The following is a 19,556-nucleotide window of genomic DNA, read 5'->3' as shown; positions in this document are numbered from 1 at the left end:
TCATGTCCCAAATCGTTTTTTCTTTTCTTGATTTAATAGAAGCTATATCCTAATAATATGTTTTCTCTTTACCGATAAAATTTTAACGATTTTTACTTATCTTTTGAATTAAATATCAAAAGTTTTATTTCCAATTGAATCAATTTCTTTTCTTGATTTTCTTTTGTTTCTTTGCATCCTAATTTTTTTCTTTTCTTTTCTTTGCTTTTTCTCTTTTCTTGATTTAAGAAAAGTTAGCTGGTAATAATTTATCTTTCTGTAACAAGAGAATTTCAAATACTTTTACTTGATATTTTTCATTTGTATGAAAGAATACGATGAGCTTGTTTGAATTGAAAATATATTTAAAATTATACATACTACAAAAATGTTTAGAAATTATATTATACTCTTTAGAATATAATTGCTAATAATCATTCTTAAAAAAGATAAGCAATGATATATTAAAACTGTTTTGTTTTAGTATCTTAACAATTTATGGTTTAAATTTTTTTCACAAAGAAACAAATTAGTTTATTATATTAAGAAATCTTCTATTAATACTTACATGAACTTTCCATGTATTAGTGGTAAGAGAAATTATGCATAGATTTAATCAGAGGATGTGAAATAAAAGATATAAAATTGTATCAACATTTTATGTTGAAAAAGTTAAGAACTTCATTTATTAATCAATTTTTCATTGGATTTTTTCTATTATTGCTCCAATTTATAAATCATTTATAATATAAAAAAAAACATTAAAAAATGTTGACCTAATTGATATAAATATCAATTACTCTCTTTATAATATATAAAACTTGAATAATGGGTATAACATTGGCTAAAATTTATAAACGGTTCTATATTACAATTAATTTATATATGTCGCTATTTTTTTATACCATATTTTTCGTTGCTGTTAATAAACAATAACTACTAAATTTAATCTTGATATATGCTATTTGAAATTTGTCATATATATATATATATAGAGGTAAATGAAGTGACAAAATATGTAAAGTAATGGGAGAGAAGAAGTCGTATAAAATTAGGAGTTTGTTGAAGAATCAACTCTTTCCATAATTTCTAAATCCTACTTGAATGTTGCCTCTATGTCAGGACAACTATATTGGTCTTCTGAAACTTGCTGTTCCAATTAGAGTAATCATCAAGATAAATGTTCTCAAACAACATCTCCATATTTATCTAAATGTCTAGTTGTAGCTTCTGAATACATATGTATTTGGAGACTACTACTAGACATTTGAATGAATATGGTGATACTTTTTTGAGAACATTTGTCTAAAGTAACTAGATCAGTGAAAGAAGGAATTGGAAGGACCACTTTTGCCATAGGTGATGGTACAAATGTTTAGAAATTATATTATACTCAAATGCAATCGGTATGTTTTTCTTTTTCCTAAATTCTTTGCTAATTTAACTTATTTCTCCATTGCTTAATTTATTTTTGCTAGATTGAATTGAATCTCAAAATCTTTTCTTTTCAATTGAATTGATTTCTTTTCTTGATTTTCTTTTGTTTCTTCGTATCCCAAATTGTTTTTTCTTTTCTTGATTTAACAAAAGCTATATCCTAATAATAAGTTTTCTCTTTAATGATAGAATTTTAACAAATTTTACTCGATCTTTCAAATTGAATGTAAGAATTTTTTTTTTCAATTGAATCAATTTCCTTTCTTGATTTTCTTTTGATTTTTTGCGTCCCAATTTTTCTTTCTTTCTTTTTTCTTTTCTTGATTTAAGAAGAGTTAGCTGATAATAATTTATTTTTCTATAATGATAGAATTTTAAGAATTTTTACTTGATCTTTTTTCATTTGTATGCAAGAATAGGAAGATCTTGTTTGAGTTGAAAATATATTTAAAATTATACATACTACAAAAATATTTAGAAATTATATTATACTCTTTATAATATACTTGCCAATAATCATTCTTAAAAAAGATAAACAATGATATATTAAAACTATTTTGTTTTTGTATCTTAACGATTTACGGTTTTAAATTTCTTCACAAAGAAACAAGTGAGTTAATTATATTAAGAAATCTTCCATTGATGCTTTTCCGAATTTTCCATGTATTAGTAGTCAAATAAATTATGCATAGATTTAACCAGAGGATGTGAAATAAAAATATAAAATTGTGTCAATATAATGTTGAAAAAGTTGAAGAACTTTATTTATTACATGTTTTTTGCATTGAATTTTTTCTCTTGTTGCTCTCATTTATAAATTGTTTTTAACAAAAAAATTATAAAAAAAACTATTGGCTTAATTGATATAAATCTCTATTACTCTTTTTATAATATATAAAGCTTGAATAATGAGTATGACATTGACATATTAGATTTTTGAAATTTATAAACTCTTCTATATTACAATCAATTTATATATGTTACCATTTTTTACATCATATTATTTGTTGCTGTTAATAAACGATCATAACTAAATTTAATCTTGATATACTATTTGAAGTTAGTTATATATATGCAAATATAGAGGGGTAAATAAAGTGACGAAATATGTAAAATAATGGGGGAGAAGAAGTTGTATAAAATTAGGAGTTTGTTGAAGAATCAACTCTTTCCGTAATTTCTAAAACCTACTTGAACATTGCCTCTGTGTTAGAACAAATGTATTAGTCATCTGAAATTTGCTATTCCAATTAAAGTAATCATCAAGATAAATGTTCTCAAACAACATCTCCATATTCATCTTAATGTCTAGTTGTAGCTTCTGAATACATATGTATTTGGAGACTACTACTAGACATTTGAATGAATATGGTAATACTTGTTTGAGAACACTTGTCTAAAGTAACAAGATCAGTGAAAAAAGGAATTGGAAGGACCACTTTAGCCATAGATGATGATACAAATGTTTAGAAATTATATTATACTCAAATACAATCAGTATGTTTTTCTTTCTCCTAAATTCTTTTCTAATTTAACTTATTTCTCCATTGCTTAATTTATTTTTGCTAGATTGAATTGAATATCAAAATCTTTTCTTTTCAATTGAATTGATTTCTTTTCTTGATTTTCTTATGTTTCTTCGTGTCCCAAACTTTTTTTTCTTGAATTAACAAAAGTTATATCCTAATAATATGTTTTATCTTTAATGGTAAAATTTTAATGATTTTTACTTTATCTTTTGAATTAAATGTAAGAATTTTCTTGAATTACTTTTGTTTTTTTGTGTCCCAATTTTTTTTTTCTTTTTTTCCTTTCTTGATTTAAGAAGAGTTAGCTGGTAATAATTTGTTTTTCTATAATGATAGAATTTTAAGAAGTTTTACTTGATCTTTTTTCATTTGTATGCAAGAATAGGATGATCTTGTTTAATTTGGGTTGAAAATATATTTAAAATTATACATACTACGAAAATATTTAGAAATTATATTATACTCTTTATAATATACTTGCCAATAATCATTCTTAAAAAAGATAAACAATGATATATTAAAACTATTTTGTTTAAGTATCTTAACGATTTACGGTTTTAAATTTTTTCACAAAGAAACAAGTGAGTTAATTATATTAAGAAATCTTCCATTGATGCTTTTCCGAACTTTTCATGTATCAATAGCCAAAGAAATTATGCATAGATTTAACTAGAGGATTTGAAATAAAAATAAAAAATTTGTCAACATAATGTTGAAAAAGTTGAAGAACTTCATTTATTACATGTTTTTTCATTGGATTTTTTCTTTTATTGCTCTCATTTATAAATCGTTTATAACAAAAAAATATTAAAAAATGTTAACCTAACTGATATAAATATCTATTACTCTATTTATAATATATAAAGCTTGAATAATAGGTATGACATTGACATATTAGATTTTTGAAATTTATAAACTCTTCTATATTACAATTAATTTATATATGTTACCATTTTTTACACCATATTATTTGTTGCTATTAATAAACGATAATAACTAAATTTAATCTTGATATGCTATTTGAAGTTAGTTATATATATACAAATATAGAGGGGTAAATATAGTGACAAAATATGTAAAATAATGGGGGAGAAGAAGTTGTACAAAATTTGGAATTTGTTGAAGAATCAACTCTTTCCATAATTTCTAAAACCTATTTTAACGTTGCCTCTATGTCAGGACAATTGTAGTGGTCTTGTGAAACTTGCTATTCCAATTAGAGTAATCATCAAGATAAATGTTCTCAAACAACATCTCTATAACACCCCGATTTTCACAAATTATATGAAGACTCATAACCCAATAAGGGTGATTTAGTGGCCCAGAACGGGCCGCTCCCAATCTGGAATGGACCGTTTCAAACTACTAAAAAGGTCTATAAACCCTAGGTTGGAACGGGTTGTTCCAACATAGATTGTTATGAGTAATATTCGAAACCAGAACGAGTCGTTCTACTTTGGGAACATGTCATTCCAAACATAACCGTTATGAGTTAAACTCAACTCCATAACGGGCCGTTCTGGTTTAAGAACAGGTCGTTCTAGATGTGAATTTTAAACAAGATGAATGAATCCAGAACGGGCCATTCTGGCCACTTTTGACGTTTATAAATAGCACACTCTGGCACTGCCAAAAGCATTTTTTTCGCTTTTGACTTCTTTTTCTTCTACGCTCTCTGAAGACTAAGGAGAACCAAGAGGAGGAGACTAGCAAGATGCTGTTCTAGTTTCATCTCCTGCTTATCAAGGTAAGGGGGAGTGAGAAACCTCGCTCTAGGTGTGAGAATGTATGTTGGGTAGTGGGATTAACCCCTAATCCTATGTTTGTTGTATACTCATGTATGAGGGGTTTTTCCCAATTGTATTTGTTTCATCTATTGTTCTTCTTATATGTAATTAATTGTATGATTTGAGATCTTTATGGGTTCCTATGGGAAATTCTAAGGGAATGCATTGGTGGTTGTAAGATGAGATTGTTTGAAGAGGTAATTATATGAGTAAATTGTATTATTTTAAATATTTATTGTATAAATTATAATATTTTTACCGATTGTATGAAGAGATCTATGATATGCAATGATGTAAATCTTTTGCGTTACTCAATGTTACCCTCTAATGAATATAGTTGATGAGTATGTGATGTGAGACATTTTGATACGGCATAACGATATGATAATGAGACATGATAATGTTATATGATAATGAGACATGATAATGTTATATGATAATGAGACATGATAATATTATATGATAATGAGACATGATAATGTGATATGAGAATGCATAGAATCTTGAATTACATGCATCATTTGCATAAATGTTAAAGGGTACGATATGAAATACACCGCTAGGGAAGACCCCTTTGTGTAAAATCTTGGGGATTAGTCCTTGGGGATAACTCAATTTGTAAGTCCCAGTCTTGCTCATTATGTGCATGGGATGTATCTTACACGGCTTAGCTATCCCGACTAAACCCTGGTAGTATGTCCTTTTAGTGAGAGTGCATAGAGGGTGTGACCCGGCATGTGCTCCTACACTACTCTACATGTGTTGCTAGCGGCAATACACCATGTGATGTGTTATTGGCGCCACATGCATGATAATATGTAGTCCATGTCCATTACATGTGTATTTTAATGTTATATGTTAAATTGATTTTTATGTCTTTGGTGAGTGAGATGTGATATTGTTGTTAATCTATCTATGCTATGTACATATACATGTCTTGTTTGTGTTTGACTATCCGGTGTGTATTCCTACACCGTGAGCCAGAGTGAGATGTTTCTTACTCCCGTTTCTTTTGTGTTGTTTTCCTTTGATTGTTATACAGGTGATCATCAACATGAGACTGAGGATGTTGGTGATGAAGCTTAGGCTTTAATGTTGGGCCTTGCTCTGGTAGGACATGTGACATCGAGACATAGATAGGATTAGATTAGGATGTTGTTCTTATTAAATTATTTTGAAAACCTTACCATTATTTTTTTTGTAATTTCTGTTGATTATGTTATTTGTTTAAGTCATGAATGTGATACTCTCTATCTGAACACGTTTGATATTTTAATTATGAAAGATTATGTTCTTCAAATTTTGTTATTTATGTGTTATGGTATGCAGGGTAGAGAGTGTCACAATCTCCATATTCATCTAAATGTCTAGTTGTAACTTCTAAATACATATGTATTTGGAGACTATTACTAGACATTTGAATGAATATGGTTATACTTGTTTGATAACACTTGTATAAAGTAACGAGATTAGTGAAAGAAGAATTTGAAAGGACCACTTTAGCCATAGGTGATGTGGTACAAATGATTCAAGAATAAGTGAATATGTAGGTGAGTGTCTAACTTTTTTCTACATAATTATGTAACACAATTATATTTATATTCTATAACATATCAATGGACTAGTACTCTTGCATGTTTCATTACTTGTAGATACGAAAGCAATAACTCAAATACATGTACCGTTTAACCCAGTGAGTTGTTTGAATTGTGCATTAAAGTCTATGAAATGTCTATTCAAGTTTATGAAACATTTCTTCACCAAAAAAGTTTATGAAATGTATTATCTAGTTGTGGTATGAGTGTAGTTAGAAATAAAAAAGTTATATATACTTCTATAGTTCATGGCTGATTTCTAATTGAAGTTGACTAGAAAATTATAAATACATAAAGTTAAATAGAAATAAGATAACAACTAAAACTTGAGTTTGATAGTTGGCCATCATCGCTTTAAGAACAAGATGATGTTGAAAGATTAAAATTGAAATAGACAAGCTAACATGAAGTGAAATTAATTGAGATAATGTAAAGATAATGTGCTCTAAAGAATAATGCGAACCTATGAGAAACATATTTTTGAGGTTAAAATTGATGTTGTTCTGTGTCTTTAATAGGAATTACATCAAACGCTTTACACATAATTTTTTTTGACATCAAAAGAAATAATTGTTAAGAAATAAAATATCTTGTATATACCCTAAATCTTAAATCTTTACACAAATAAGAGGGTTCTTTTGCTATGCCCTTTAACCATAGACATGCAGGAATCATTCAAATGGAATGTTTTGACGGAGGAGTATGCAGACCTATCCTTTGATTGCAAGGACATGGTTTACCTATGCTGGAAAGTGTTAGACCCCTATATATAGAGGGAGTTGTGTGAAAGTTGGGTGATTTAGAGGGATTGTTATAGGGAGATAAAAGTCAGAGTTTTGTCAGAGACTCTCATCTACTAGTTTGAGGAAGATTTGCTTGAAGGTCCTATTTACTGTATCCAGTACTTTGGTTTTGGTGCAAAATAAGTTTTGTGAAATCGGTGGTAATAATTCGAAATACCATACCATTTACCACTTTATAGCTGTGTTTCGAATGGTTATAGCTGTGTTTCGAATGGTCATAGCTGACAAATTGTGTGTGCATTATTAGGAAGCAATGATTGATGATTCGACCATTGCTCTTACGTAGGTTTGTAAAAAAGTAATAAATTAACAAGTGCTACTAAGGGTGAGTTTGGTTTCAGAAAATAATTTTATTTTTATTTTCAAAAAATAATTTCATTTTTTAATTTTAAAAATTTAGAAAACATGTTTGATTTGACTTTTTTCTAATACAAGTTCATATTATAAAATTTATATTCAAAATTATTCTCTGTATATGAATTATTTTATTTTGTAAATATTTCATTCTTTCCACTCTTATATTTATTTTCATTTGAATATTCTCATCTCATAATAGGTGAGTTTCACTCTTAAAAATGTGCAAATGTCTCTTATATTATTTTTTTTGTATCAAATGAATAATTTATTAACTAACAAATAATAATTGTATAACAATATGTATATATATATGTGTGTGTCCGCGCGCATGTATATAATTGATACTCCCTCTGTTTTTTTTTTCATAGTTGTTTTGTCAGAATTTGTTATTTTTTTTAATTGTCATTTTACTAAAATCAATGACTTATTATTATTTTTTCTCTATTTTTACCCTTGATAATTAATACATATTTACTGAACAATGTGTGTATTTATTTTTAATGTCTACCTATTTTTTCTCCAACTACCCATATAAACTTAATGTGCATTTATAAGAATAATATGTTCCCAACAAAATACTATAAAAAAATAAAAAAAATGGACAACTATTTACAAGACTCTTTAACTATAACCATTAATTCATGGACAAGTATAATTAAATACAGTAAGTTACAGTTCACGTGTAATCAATGCACTAATAATTAATGGAGTAGATTGTGTAGTTCAACAGTCTCAAAAATGCAAAAAAAAAAAAGGGTAAAATAAGAAAGTAAGTAATAAATATTTTTGAAAACTAAAATATCAATGATTTCTTTAAGTCTTGTACAAAACCTTAAACGACTATGAAAAAAACAGAGAGAGTACTACTTATCTTAAAGTCTAACAACCAAAATTTAATCACACTAAATATTAATTATATTTAATTAAAATAATTAAATAATATAAACAACATATGTAATTAAAATTCTATAGGATAATTATATATAATAAATCTTACAATATGTATGCAAACATCAAATAAAATTTCTCGACACAAAAAGAAAATATAAAACAAATCAATTGAAATACATTTATAAGACAAAAATTAAGTCTATTGAATCATGTGTGCAAGATTGTAAGCTTAGTTCGTAAAAAGTTTTAATAATTACTATCACATGTTATCACGTTTTCAAAAGTATAGAAAACAGTTTTTATTTTCAATTTTGGGCTTCTTTTTGAAAACATTTTCAAAGAAAATATTTTCTAAACTTAAAAGTAAACACACATTTTAATACTTATTTTTTATTTTCTATGAGAGAAAAAAAATGGTGAAACCATAGATATCCTTTATGATTTTCATTATATTAAATAAATCATTATGTGGTAACAGATTCTCAAGTAATTTGATAGAGAGAAGTATTTAAGCTGTTGAAGGACTCACAAAACTTAACACTTTTTAAATTAAAATGTATTCGGTAAAGAAAGGAAGGAGAAGATTTCTCAAAACATTTGCAAGTCCTAACCACGTCACCTTATCCTGGACCTGACGTCTATTATCGGGGAGCAAATGCGAATGGGATTGCTCTCTCCATATCCACTCCACTGCTATTCATCATAACATGTTGGTGTTACCACCACAACTAACAGCTCCATTCCCTTCCATCCACGTCACCACCCTCCACTACCACCAACACCACCACCACCACCGCCACCACCGAGTCCTCCCCCACCACGCGACCTTCACCTCCGCCAAGCCACTGATCCTGGAAGAAGGCCCCGACGACATCCTCACGCTGCACAACCGCCGCTACGACTTCAGCCCTCTCCTCCACTTCCTCTCGGACCCAGCCACTCCCCACTCCGCCCCCAGCTCGGCCCCTCCCACTTCCCTCGACTCAGCAGAGTTCGAACTCGCCGAGTCCTTCCGCGCCGTCCCGGCCCCACTCTGGCACGCGCTCCTGAAGTCCCTCTGCGCCTCCCCCTCCTCGATCCCCCTCGCGTACGCCGTCGTTTCATGGCTGCAGAAACACAACCTCTGCTTCTCCTACGAGCTCCTCTACTCCATCCTCATCAACGCCCTCGGCCGCTCCGAGAAGCTCTACGAAGCCTTCCTCCTCTCCCAGCGCCAGGTCCTCACTCCCCTCACCTACAACGCGCTCATCGGCGCCTGCGCGCGCAACGGTGACGTCGACAAAGCCCTCAATCTCATGTCCAAAATGCGCCGCGACGGTTACCAACCGGACTTCGTCAACTACAGCTCCATCATCCAGTACCTCACGCGCTCCAACCGCGTCGACTCTCCCATTCTGCAGAAGCTCTACGCCGAAATCCAGGCCGATAAGATCGAAATCGACGGCCACCTCATGAACGACCTCATTCTAGGGTTTTCCAAAGCCGGTGACGCCACGCGCGCCATGAGTTTCCTCGCCATGGCGCAGAGCAGCGGCTTGAACCCTAAGCCGTCCACGCTCGTCGCGGTTATGCTAGCGCTTGGGAATTCGGGAAGGACGCAAGAGGCTGAAGCGTTGTTTGAGGAGATTAGGGAGAATCGGTCAGAACCGAGAACTAGGGCTTTCAATGCTTTGCTTAAAGGCTACGTGAAAACTGGCTCGCTCCGGGATGCTGAGTTTGTTGTGTCGGAAATGGAGAAAGCAGGGGTCATGCCTGATGAACAAACTTATAGTTTGTTGATTGATGCGTATGCTCATGCTGGGAGGTGGGAGAGTGCGAGGATTGTGTTGAAGGAGATGGAAGCGAGCAATGTGCAGCCGAATTCCTATGTCTTTAGTAGAATTTTGGCGAGTTATCGCGACAAAGGGGAGTGGCAGAAATCGTTTCAGGTTCTGAAGGAGATGAAGAGCAGTGGCGTGCAGCCTGATAGGCATTTCTACAATGTGATGATTGACACGTTTGGGAAGTTCAATTGTCTTGATCACGCCATGGCTACGTTCAAGAGGATGTTGTCGGAGGGGATTCGGCCGGATACTGTCACCTGGAACACTCTGATTGCCTGTCATTGTAAGTCCGGGCTGCACAACAGGGCGGAGGAGTTGTTCCGGGAGATGCAGCAGAGGGGATGCTCGCCTTGCATTGCTACTTATAACATTATGATTAATTCCATGGGGGAGCAGCAAAGGTGGGACCAAGTGACTGAGTTGTTGAGCAAGATGCAGAGTCAGGGGTTGCTGCCCAATTCGATAACTTACACAACTCTGGTTGATGTGTATGGAAAGTCGGGGAGATTTAGCGATGCAATCGAGTGCTTGGAGGTCTTGAAATCTACGGGGTTCAAGCCGACTTCAACCATGTATAATGCTTTGATCAATGCCTATGCACAAAGGGTATGTCTATCAATGAGTAACAATCACTACAAATAATTCAATGCTTGACTGCTGGCTAATGTAAACATTGCTGGTCTGTACATACCAATATGCTGATTGTGTTGGCTATGAACTCATATGATATGATATGTCATTGAGAAAGTACTGAATTTGTTAATACTTGCATAATTTTTACAGGGTTTGTCTGAACTAGCAGTAAACGCATTTAGGCTGATGACAGCTGAGGGTCTGACACCCAGTCTATTAGCTCTCAATTCATTAATTAATGCATTCGGTGAAGATAGAAGAGATGCTGAAGCCTTTGCTGTGCTTCAGTACATGAAAGAAAACGTATGCTTTTTTCACATTTTTTTCTTTCGTTCTTTTTTCTTCTTTTACGACTATACCCTTTTTATTATGCTAAGTTGTCTTTGGTCAAGTACTAATCTATTTGTTCATATTAACTGCAGAACATGGAACCTGATGTAGTTACTTATACCACACTTATGAAAGCTTTGATTCGTGTTGAAAAGTTCCAAAAGGTACATAATATTATCACAATCAGAGTCTGTTTGTCATCTATATTTTCACGATCCTTCACTCTTGCACTTCATCAAAGGAAATTATCATGGATTTTTTTTTTTTTTTTTTGCCTGCACTACATTCTTAGAATTACAAGTGTGACCTTTTTCTGTAGTTCTTGTCTATATTGATTTGCAGTCCCTAAGCTATGGCGATCATAGTAAAAACATCAGTGAAAATAACAAAGTTTCAACATATGTTCTAGTTTTTTTTACCATGTTTTTGAGAGGTGAAGTAAATAAGTACCATCACATTGCACATTATCCCTATTGTGGATGATATTGTGATTTTCATGGAAGAAAAATAGTAGCAACCTTGGTGAGGATGTTTAGCCTGTTTATTAGTTTATTTGTGACTTAAGTTCAATCAACTTCATCACACAAACTATGCTGCATTATCTGAGTTTCAGGTTCCAGCTGTGTATGAAGAAATGGTCACGTCTGGGTGCACTCCTGATAGAAAAGCAAGAGCAATGCTGCGGTCTGCTCTTAGATACATGAAGCAGACACTGAAATCATAGGAAAATTATCAAGCACATTCTTTCATAAAGACAAAACAGAATCAAATTTGCTCACCTTATTTGCTTGGTTATAATTCTGAAGGTTAGTGTAACTTGCAGCCTCTTCTTAAAATTGCGTGTACTCAAGCTTTTACTTTTGATTTTGAAATGATTATTTTCTTAGTAACTGCATTATGGATTTGGTGCTGAACCATGAAATTGGTCTGCATTATAAGCAAAATTGGTCTGAAATTGGCTCTTTTATTACTTTGCCTTCCATTGAAGAAGATGCATTTGTCTGTTTGTCCTTCAATATGAAATTTAAACTGGTTATCTCGGGCAAAACATATTAATATTGTCGTTGTTGTAATGAGTGGTAGTCGTATGTTGATTGATATAAACAATTTTGGAGTCTGCCATGTTTGTTTTACTGTACTTATTTGGAAGGTTTAATTTATGATGAACTTTTTAATCTTTCAGGTTAATGTATTAGTAAAATCCTGATTCCTGTTGTAGACTAGCATAACCCCTTCACAGCAGTGCGTTTGGGCAGTGTGCCATGCTGGATATTTATGCTCCAAGCACATGCTCCAAACATGGAAGGCATAGAAAATTAATGGCTTCCCGTAATGCTGGACCATACATATCATATCAATCTTTGGGATTTATGTATCATACATTAATGTAAGTAAAATTTATATGTTGAAATGCATATTTCATGTTCATAAATGTGTGTGTACATTAGAATAAGAAAAAAGGAAGAGTGTGAGTGGTTATGCATTTCATTTGCATCCCCACTGTTGTTTTACATCGCGGTAAGTTTCATAGAGGACTGAGCCGTGCTATTATTCATCCGAAATTTGATGAATAAGTAGTTATCTATTTATTTTACTTATCAATTGAAGGCAAAGACCTTGCTATCATGTAAAGCCTCGTGTTTGAATCCCAGTTAAATCTCCTTGAACGTGAATCCAATGTTTAGTACGTGTTTGGTAACACATCATTTATGAATGTTTACACTAATTTTCACGTTAATGTCAAGAAAAAATGCGGAAGCTATATGTTATGGCTTAACACATCATTTATGAATGTTTGCACTAATTTTCACGTTAATGTTAAGAAAAAATGCGGAAGCTATATTTTATGGCTCCCGAGTTATGAGCGTCATGTGCCGCTAGATGCATATTTCTAAACATAGTGAGAATGATTCACGTTCGTGACTTGAAAAGTCCAATCCAGGTAAAACAAACACCCATTTACATCGTTTACAACACAACCAGTCGCCGAGTTTGGGCACGATGAAGAATTAGATTATATAGCCTGAATGGAAAGGCCCGTGTTACGTAGTATACGTAGTAATACAGACAACAATTTATAACTTCATTTTTTTTTCTCAAAATTGGATATACAATTTCACCTACGACCTAGTTTTAGAGGGGAATGGCAGAAACAATTGGTCTAGTACACTTACTTTTTGAAATTCTAGAACAGAACATGAACATTAATAACACTGAAGATAATAAAAAGAGCCTAAAATATGTTCTTATTTCTTGCATTCCAAGCTCAAGCACCTCCATCTTCTTCCCATATCTATTTCTTCTTTCCATCAAATACCCATCTAAATATTCATCTATCGATACCAACCTATCCAGCTTCAACATAGACGCTTTCGAATTGAACTCGCCAAGCTGGTGCGGCACCAATTTGAAAATTGTAAAGAATGTTGCGGTCCAGTCACTGAGAACTCTCTGAAAACGACGATATAAAATATTAGAATTATTGTTGTCCCACTTTTTACAAAATGTTCTCTCCCTCCTCAAAATTGGTCTCCCATCCAGTAAGATCTGGGAGGGTAAAATGTACACAACCTTATCCCTGCAAGTAGAGGTTTCCATAAAAGGCAACAACCTTATTGTTGGGCAAAGGGTCATTCTCTCTCCCTCACTTTAATTATAAGTTAAAAATATTTATTAATTTATTTATTTTAAAAAACAAAAAAAACTCTTGAAAGTAAAAGAATAGAAAACACTTTAATTAATGGAGTGATCGTTGATGAGTCAAAGTAGCATACATTGTAGGTAGCAAGGTCAGTGGGATTGAACATTTTAAAACAGTCACTTGATGAGGCTGTTTCATCTCCATATATCTGCGAGTCAATACAAGAAGACGTAAGGACACCACCTAATCTCAAAGGTGAAAAGTCCAGCAGAAAAAAAAAAAGAAAAGGAAGTTCATCAGACAAACCTCAAAGGTGAAAGCCATGGGTACCCCCACAATGTCATACATGAAATCAGTTGCTGTCCCGTGTGCAAAATATCTGGATAAGCAAGTTCAAAAATTTTGTACTTTCAAAATTTACAGTTTTCATTCTTAAACTTCGGCACCCAAAAAATCAGTGCTAAGCTACCCACTTACAACTTCAAATTATCAAAAGTGGTATAGAATATTTGAGGCCCTAAGAGGTCAATTCCAGACTTGTGCCTTTTGAATACAGCTTATAAATCTATAAGTTAAGGTAATAGTGTTGACTTTTGCGCAAGAAAATCTCTATCCATCTTTTATGTATACTTGGTTTTGTTCCATATATCTCATGGTGCATTTAAAACAAAACCAAAATGGACACAGAAAATGGCAATGGTCAATTTTCTCCTCTGGTCATAAAATCCAGTAAAATGGGCATCACTTGTGAACCAGGGATGACGGCAGAAGAAAACATGTAATCAAAGAAGCATTTTTGCAGCATTTACCCATTCCACTTATACCAGAAATCAACTAACCCTATTGAACCAGTTCTGGAATTTGGACACAACAGTGCAATTTTTTTCCCACATAACATTCAGCTTACCCTACAGAACCGCCTCCAGACCCAATCACGCAGCGCTCTTGGCAATGAAGATGGTTTACTTCTTCAAGCAATGATTTCATTCGTTGCAAGGGCAGTCCATCTGGTGTTGTATTTTTATGATCATAAGGCATAAAAAGAGCCTGCAGAGGGGGGCGGGGAGGAGAAAGAACAATGAAAATTGTTGTGTGAAGTGACAACATATGAATGGTTCCTTAGCATGTAGATCAAATTACAATTAATGTACTTTTAACACATTTGTCCATAAAAGTAGGTGTACCGTCAAATAATTTAAAGGCAGCAATAATACCAACCAAAACAATGGTACTAACTAGTAAATACAGAACAGTAATAGAATAAGAGCTGATGACAGGCCCAGAAATTTGGGTAGTGGGGGCAAGACATTATCTTTTCACATGAGATAATATAATCTGATAATAATTAACATGATGAGGGAAAAGTTTAAGGATAGTGAGGCTTAAATGACAACAATATATTAGTATTAAATGTGGGGGCATGTAAACCACATTGATACAAATGGATCTGCCCTTGGTAAGGCAGAAGAAAACAGTTAGTAATGGACCGTCTATAACGTATCAAGAATTTCTATCACAACTTTCGGCTACATAAAAATATGATAAATCCTGGTGGAGTCTTACTCTTAAGCTTAACCTTGATTCCAGTTTATTGAAACTTTATACTTCAAAACATGAGAATTAGGTTTTCAAGAAAATAAAAATAGATTGTTAAAGACGAGGAGTAGTACAAGAGTACTAGTACACATGGTTTCCTAGATGAATCAAATATGAAGCTCGTGTTGGGAGTGAGACATTAAAAAAAGAGTCAGAACCAGAATTAAGTCAAAGGGATTTCAGTTGTCATTTTTTGAGCCAGACACTTGCTTTGTGTACCTATAAAGCTAGGTTACCGTGTTACTCAAACTGGTTATTTCTTGAGAAAAACTCAAGCTTTAGAAAGGGGCAATTGTAATGTACATTAGGTTGTCAAAATCGCAAATGAATGATCCCAGTTTGGTGGTGGAAAGTAGTGGTCTGTAAGCCACAAGGGTTCCCCAAACATTAAAATAAGAATTAGGATCAGTAGATTTATAAATTTGAGCCATGAAATAAAATAATGTTTGAAAGAAATTGACGCATAATACTAATAGAATCTATCAAAGCATGTATGAATTCTGGTCAACAATTCAATTATTAATTATAATTCTCGCTTGGGTTATATAATAAGCATATACTAAATACAGCCCAGATGTGGATAAGAAATCTAAGGGTAGTTATTTTGTTTTTAGAAACAGGTGAAAAATGAACTAAACTTACCTCCATTCCAGAGTGCACATTGACCCATAGATGTGGTTCAAAAGATATGGCTAGTTTCCGCATAATTTGACTTTCAGGCTCGCTAAATGGAGCAATACCAGGATTCTCCTCATATGGATCATAATCCTATTGAATTTTGAATAATAAGAATGAAAAAAGAGATGCTTCAAAAATATAAAACATTTGATATATTTCTCGAAAAGAAAGAAATCAGCGCATAGATTGACAGGCAGACAATCAAGAAGAGCCTCTTTGAATGCCACGCCATACACTATCGTTATCGCAACCTATCTACTAGGTGCAAATCGATAATGGACACTGGAAAAGCACCATTAATTAACAATATCTTATGTTATGAACTGAGATATTGAAGATGCAAAATTAACCTTCTCCTTTTTGCCCCAATCAACGCTCCAATTCCGGTTGAGGTCAACTCCTCTACCTGATACATAACACAAACTCAGGCATTTTCAAAGCTAGTCAATTATCACACTAACGATTATAAAGGAGAAATACAAGACCATTTCTTCTCTCACAGAGATCTCCAGCTTCAACAAGTTTGCGGCCATTCATGTTTTCCATTGGAACCACCTGATAAATAATTAGCCATCAACATTAAGAAGATACAAAATCTCTCCTTTTACTTGTATTATACTATGAATACATCTAAAATCTCATTTGATTTGTGCTTCATAAATCAACTCCAAGATACAACTAAAGATGTAGTAAAAATCCTTGCATGCAAATATGCAAGCATATTAAATAATAAAGAGGAAAAATAATATGGAATGACATAATTTCTAAAAGTACTTGCTAAGTCTAAAACTTCAATATATGGATGGAAGATAACTAAAAATTATAATGACTCTGACCAGAAGAACTTGAATTGTACTGCTTTATGCCTGCATAGTATAAAGTGTGCAACAACAGAGACAGAGTTGTAATACTTCGTATAAATTATTCTGAAACTTTACTAGCAAATTGATAATCAGAGTCAAGCTCCAGATGGATTTCACGATAACCAGACACTTATGGTACTACTACTATGGTAGAAATTTCAACAAACCTTTATGACGAGATTGTCAAGTGCACTATTTAAGGAAGCTTGGTCCATGCTGGGTAGAAATTTTTCTTCACTTAAGATAGACAAAATCCTTAAAGCAAGTTCTGTGGTAATCAGCTCTCTTCCATGCTGCCCAAAACTCTGGAAGACAAGGAATCATCTGTCAAAACACCAGAATAACCAATTTGAGATAACTATCCACTACATGCCAAATCATAGCTATCTCCTATAACAACACCCAATTGTAATCATATTATCATTTTTTTCTCCCTTTAGGGCTTTCATACAAATTTCTGCAATATTAAACGCCTTGTCACGTGAAAGTTCTGTCACTAACACAAATGAATGTGGAAAACTTACAAGAAGAATCCGAAGCTTTGACTTCTCATCATTCTCTTTCTTCTCCTTGCAATAAGTAACCACCGTAACCTTAGCACCGTAGCCTTTGTTTCCAGCTTTAATTGTCTCCATCTATTTAGAAACATCAAAGATATGAATTACAAATTCTAGAACAGTGAGACACACACAATAGGCAATCCAGATACTCCATAAATAACCCACAGTGAGTTTATCCGGGTGACGACGGACCAAGGTCCTGATCTCCTCCATCAAATTGACACTGCAGATTTCCACAAAAGAGTTCAGCATACAAATAAACAATATCATAGTCAACTGAGCCAGCCAAATATCTTCAAAAGAATTATTCATCAACAAACAATAATTCATAACCACAAGAAGAATATTAAAACGTTGCAGAGAGCATAATAATTGAGAAAGCAAGACAAGTGCAATAGGCAAGGAAAGCGTCCTTGAGATTCATTCAACAAAATCGTACCTAAATTTAACGCTAATAAAACGTGATCTACACTACCAAAAGAAAACAGACAAAAAAAAAGTAACAGATATCGATTTCCAAATTCAACTATGAAATAAATAAATAAATAACTGCGATTCGAATCCATCGAAGCTGAGAAACGAAGCGAAAGGTAGATCAGGGAATAACGGAAAGAGGATTTACCTTGAATGGTAGAGATCATAGTTGATTGGCGTAACTGAAGATTGAGTGAGATTGTGAGATTGGGCGTTAACAGAGAGAAGATCTTGGTGAGAAGCGAGGAAGCAGAAGCTGATTGAGAACAGAAGAAAATTTGAAATCGCCATGGCAAGATCCAGAACAGAGTATGAATAGATTAAATTTCATTTCATTTTTATGGTAATGATATCATTGTTATTAACTTGTGAAGTTGTCGAGTATTGTCTACGAGGTAGTATTCTCTTACATGACTTTTTAAAGACAGAGTAGGTTATGTAGCATTTTCCACGTTCAACGGTCTCGATCGAACAATGTTGGAAGGTCACCTCACATATTCATTTATGTATTTTATTACAATTAGAATAATGCCATTTGTACAACAAAACGAGTACTTTATACATTTTTTTCCATATTTAATACGACATTAAAATTCGAATATAATATTGTATATATTACATCTTTCACTACTAATTCAATTTTAATAGTTTAATACCTTACACGTTTAGATAAAATATATAGAAATTGAACAAACTTTTAAATATTTACTAACTTCTAACAATTAAACTTTTTAAATTATTTGATTTCCTTTGACCGCGTAATTATTTAATTTTCTTAATTTATTAAAATACCAACAAATGTTTTAACAAAAATGGAAATTTTAATATTGTATGTGAAAATAAAATTAAGATCCCCACTATTACTTTCTCTGCTCCGAGTAAAAATTTAATTTATATTTTATTTTATATAATATTAAAAATATAACTAATGAATATGAATATTTTTTATGAAAATATGCAGAAAAAATTAGATTTAAGTTGTAAGATAAAATATATAAAATATAACATATTAGGATGAATATTTGTTTTAAGGAAATAAGAAGGGAAATTTATATTTAAACTATAGGGATAATCATTAAGGTTAGCCTAGTAGTTGAGTGGGGAGGAATCGGAGTAGTTAGAAGCATGAGGATCTAGATTCAATTTTCATTGCGTTTATAAAAAAAAATCACAAGGATGATTTTTTAATTAAAATTTTGTATCTAATCAAAATTAAATTTTATTTTACCAAATTAATTAATATATATACATATGGTAATTACATAATAAAGTATAATATTAAATTTATGTAATCATCATTGTTTACTCCATGCAAATTTAGTGTCTAAAAACATTTTTTAGGCAAAATATATTTATATTTATTATCTTCCCCTGAATAAATTATTCAAGATTTTCTTTTATCTAAATAAATTTAAATTTTCTTTTATACGTTGGTACGTCAGTTTATTAAAATATATATAATCTATTGTTGTAAAATTGAATTATTTTAAAAGATAAAAAGTCTTGTCTAGTTTTATCTATAAATATTAGTTTATATATCAACGTGAGATATAGACATTCAAAATGGTTAACAATAGCTC

At 32.3% G+C, this 19,556-nt stretch overlaps 2 protein-coding genes and 1 long non-coding RNA gene across 3 annotated transcripts; 2 read left to right on the top strand and 1 right to left on the bottom strand.

The window, feature by feature from the left end:
* The first annotated feature begins 1,014 nt into the window (after nucleotides 1–1,014).
* On the top strand, nucleotides 1,015–6,032 carry LOC114916924 (uncharacterized). The gene is made up of 3 exons (XR_003805589.2): nucleotides 1,015–1,385; nucleotides 4,627–4,692; nucleotides 5,775–6,032. It is a non-coding gene; the product is annotated as an uncharacterized LOC114916924 (long non-coding RNA).
* Nucleotides 6,033–8,926: 2,894 nt separating this feature from the next.
* LOC109814610 (Pentatricopeptide repeat (PPR-like) superfamily protein) lies at nucleotides 8,927–12,837 on the top strand. The gene is made up of 5 exons (XM_020379076.3): nucleotides 8,927–10,807; nucleotides 10,985–11,137; nucleotides 11,257–11,328; nucleotides 11,778–11,970; nucleotides 12,348–12,837. The coding sequence occupies exons 1-4, from the start codon at nucleotides 9,086–9,088 to the stop codon at nucleotides 11,886–11,888; spliced, it is 2,058 nt and encodes a 685-aa protein (XP_020234665.2). The 5' UTR covers nucleotides 8,927–9,085; the 3' UTR covers nucleotides 11,889–11,970; nucleotides 12,348–12,837.
* A 318-nt stretch (nucleotides 12,838–13,155) lies between these two features.
* Nucleotides 13,156–18,390, bottom strand: LOC109814612 (Zn-dependent exopeptidases superfamily protein). Its single transcript, XM_020379078.3, has 11 exons — nucleotides 18,125–18,390; nucleotides 17,668–17,725; nucleotides 17,467–17,577; nucleotides 17,110–17,247; nucleotides 16,565–16,634; nucleotides 16,430–16,485; nucleotides 16,044–16,169; nucleotides 14,713–14,852; nucleotides 14,112–14,184; nucleotides 13,939–14,013; nucleotides 13,156–13,615 (listed from the first exon to the last, which is right to left on the bottom strand). Exons 1-11 carry the CDS (start codon nucleotides 18,265–18,267, stop codon nucleotides 13,298–13,300), a joined length of 1,308 nt encoding a protein of 435 aa, XP_020234667.1. The 5' UTR covers nucleotides 18,268–18,390; the 3' UTR covers nucleotides 13,156–13,297.
* Between the last annotated feature and the right edge of the window lie 1,166 nt (nucleotides 18,391–19,556).

This window comes from Cajanus cajan, chromosome 4 (assembly GCF_000230855.2).
Source record: "Cajanus cajan strain Asha chromosome 4, NIPB_CcT2T_4, whole genome shotgun sequence".
Classification (NCBI taxonomy): domain Eukaryota; kingdom Viridiplantae; phylum Streptophyta; class Magnoliopsida; order Fabales; family Fabaceae; genus Cajanus; species Cajanus cajan.
Note: the sequence above shows the minus strand (reverse complement) of the source record. Positions and strands in the feature narration are given on the sequence as shown.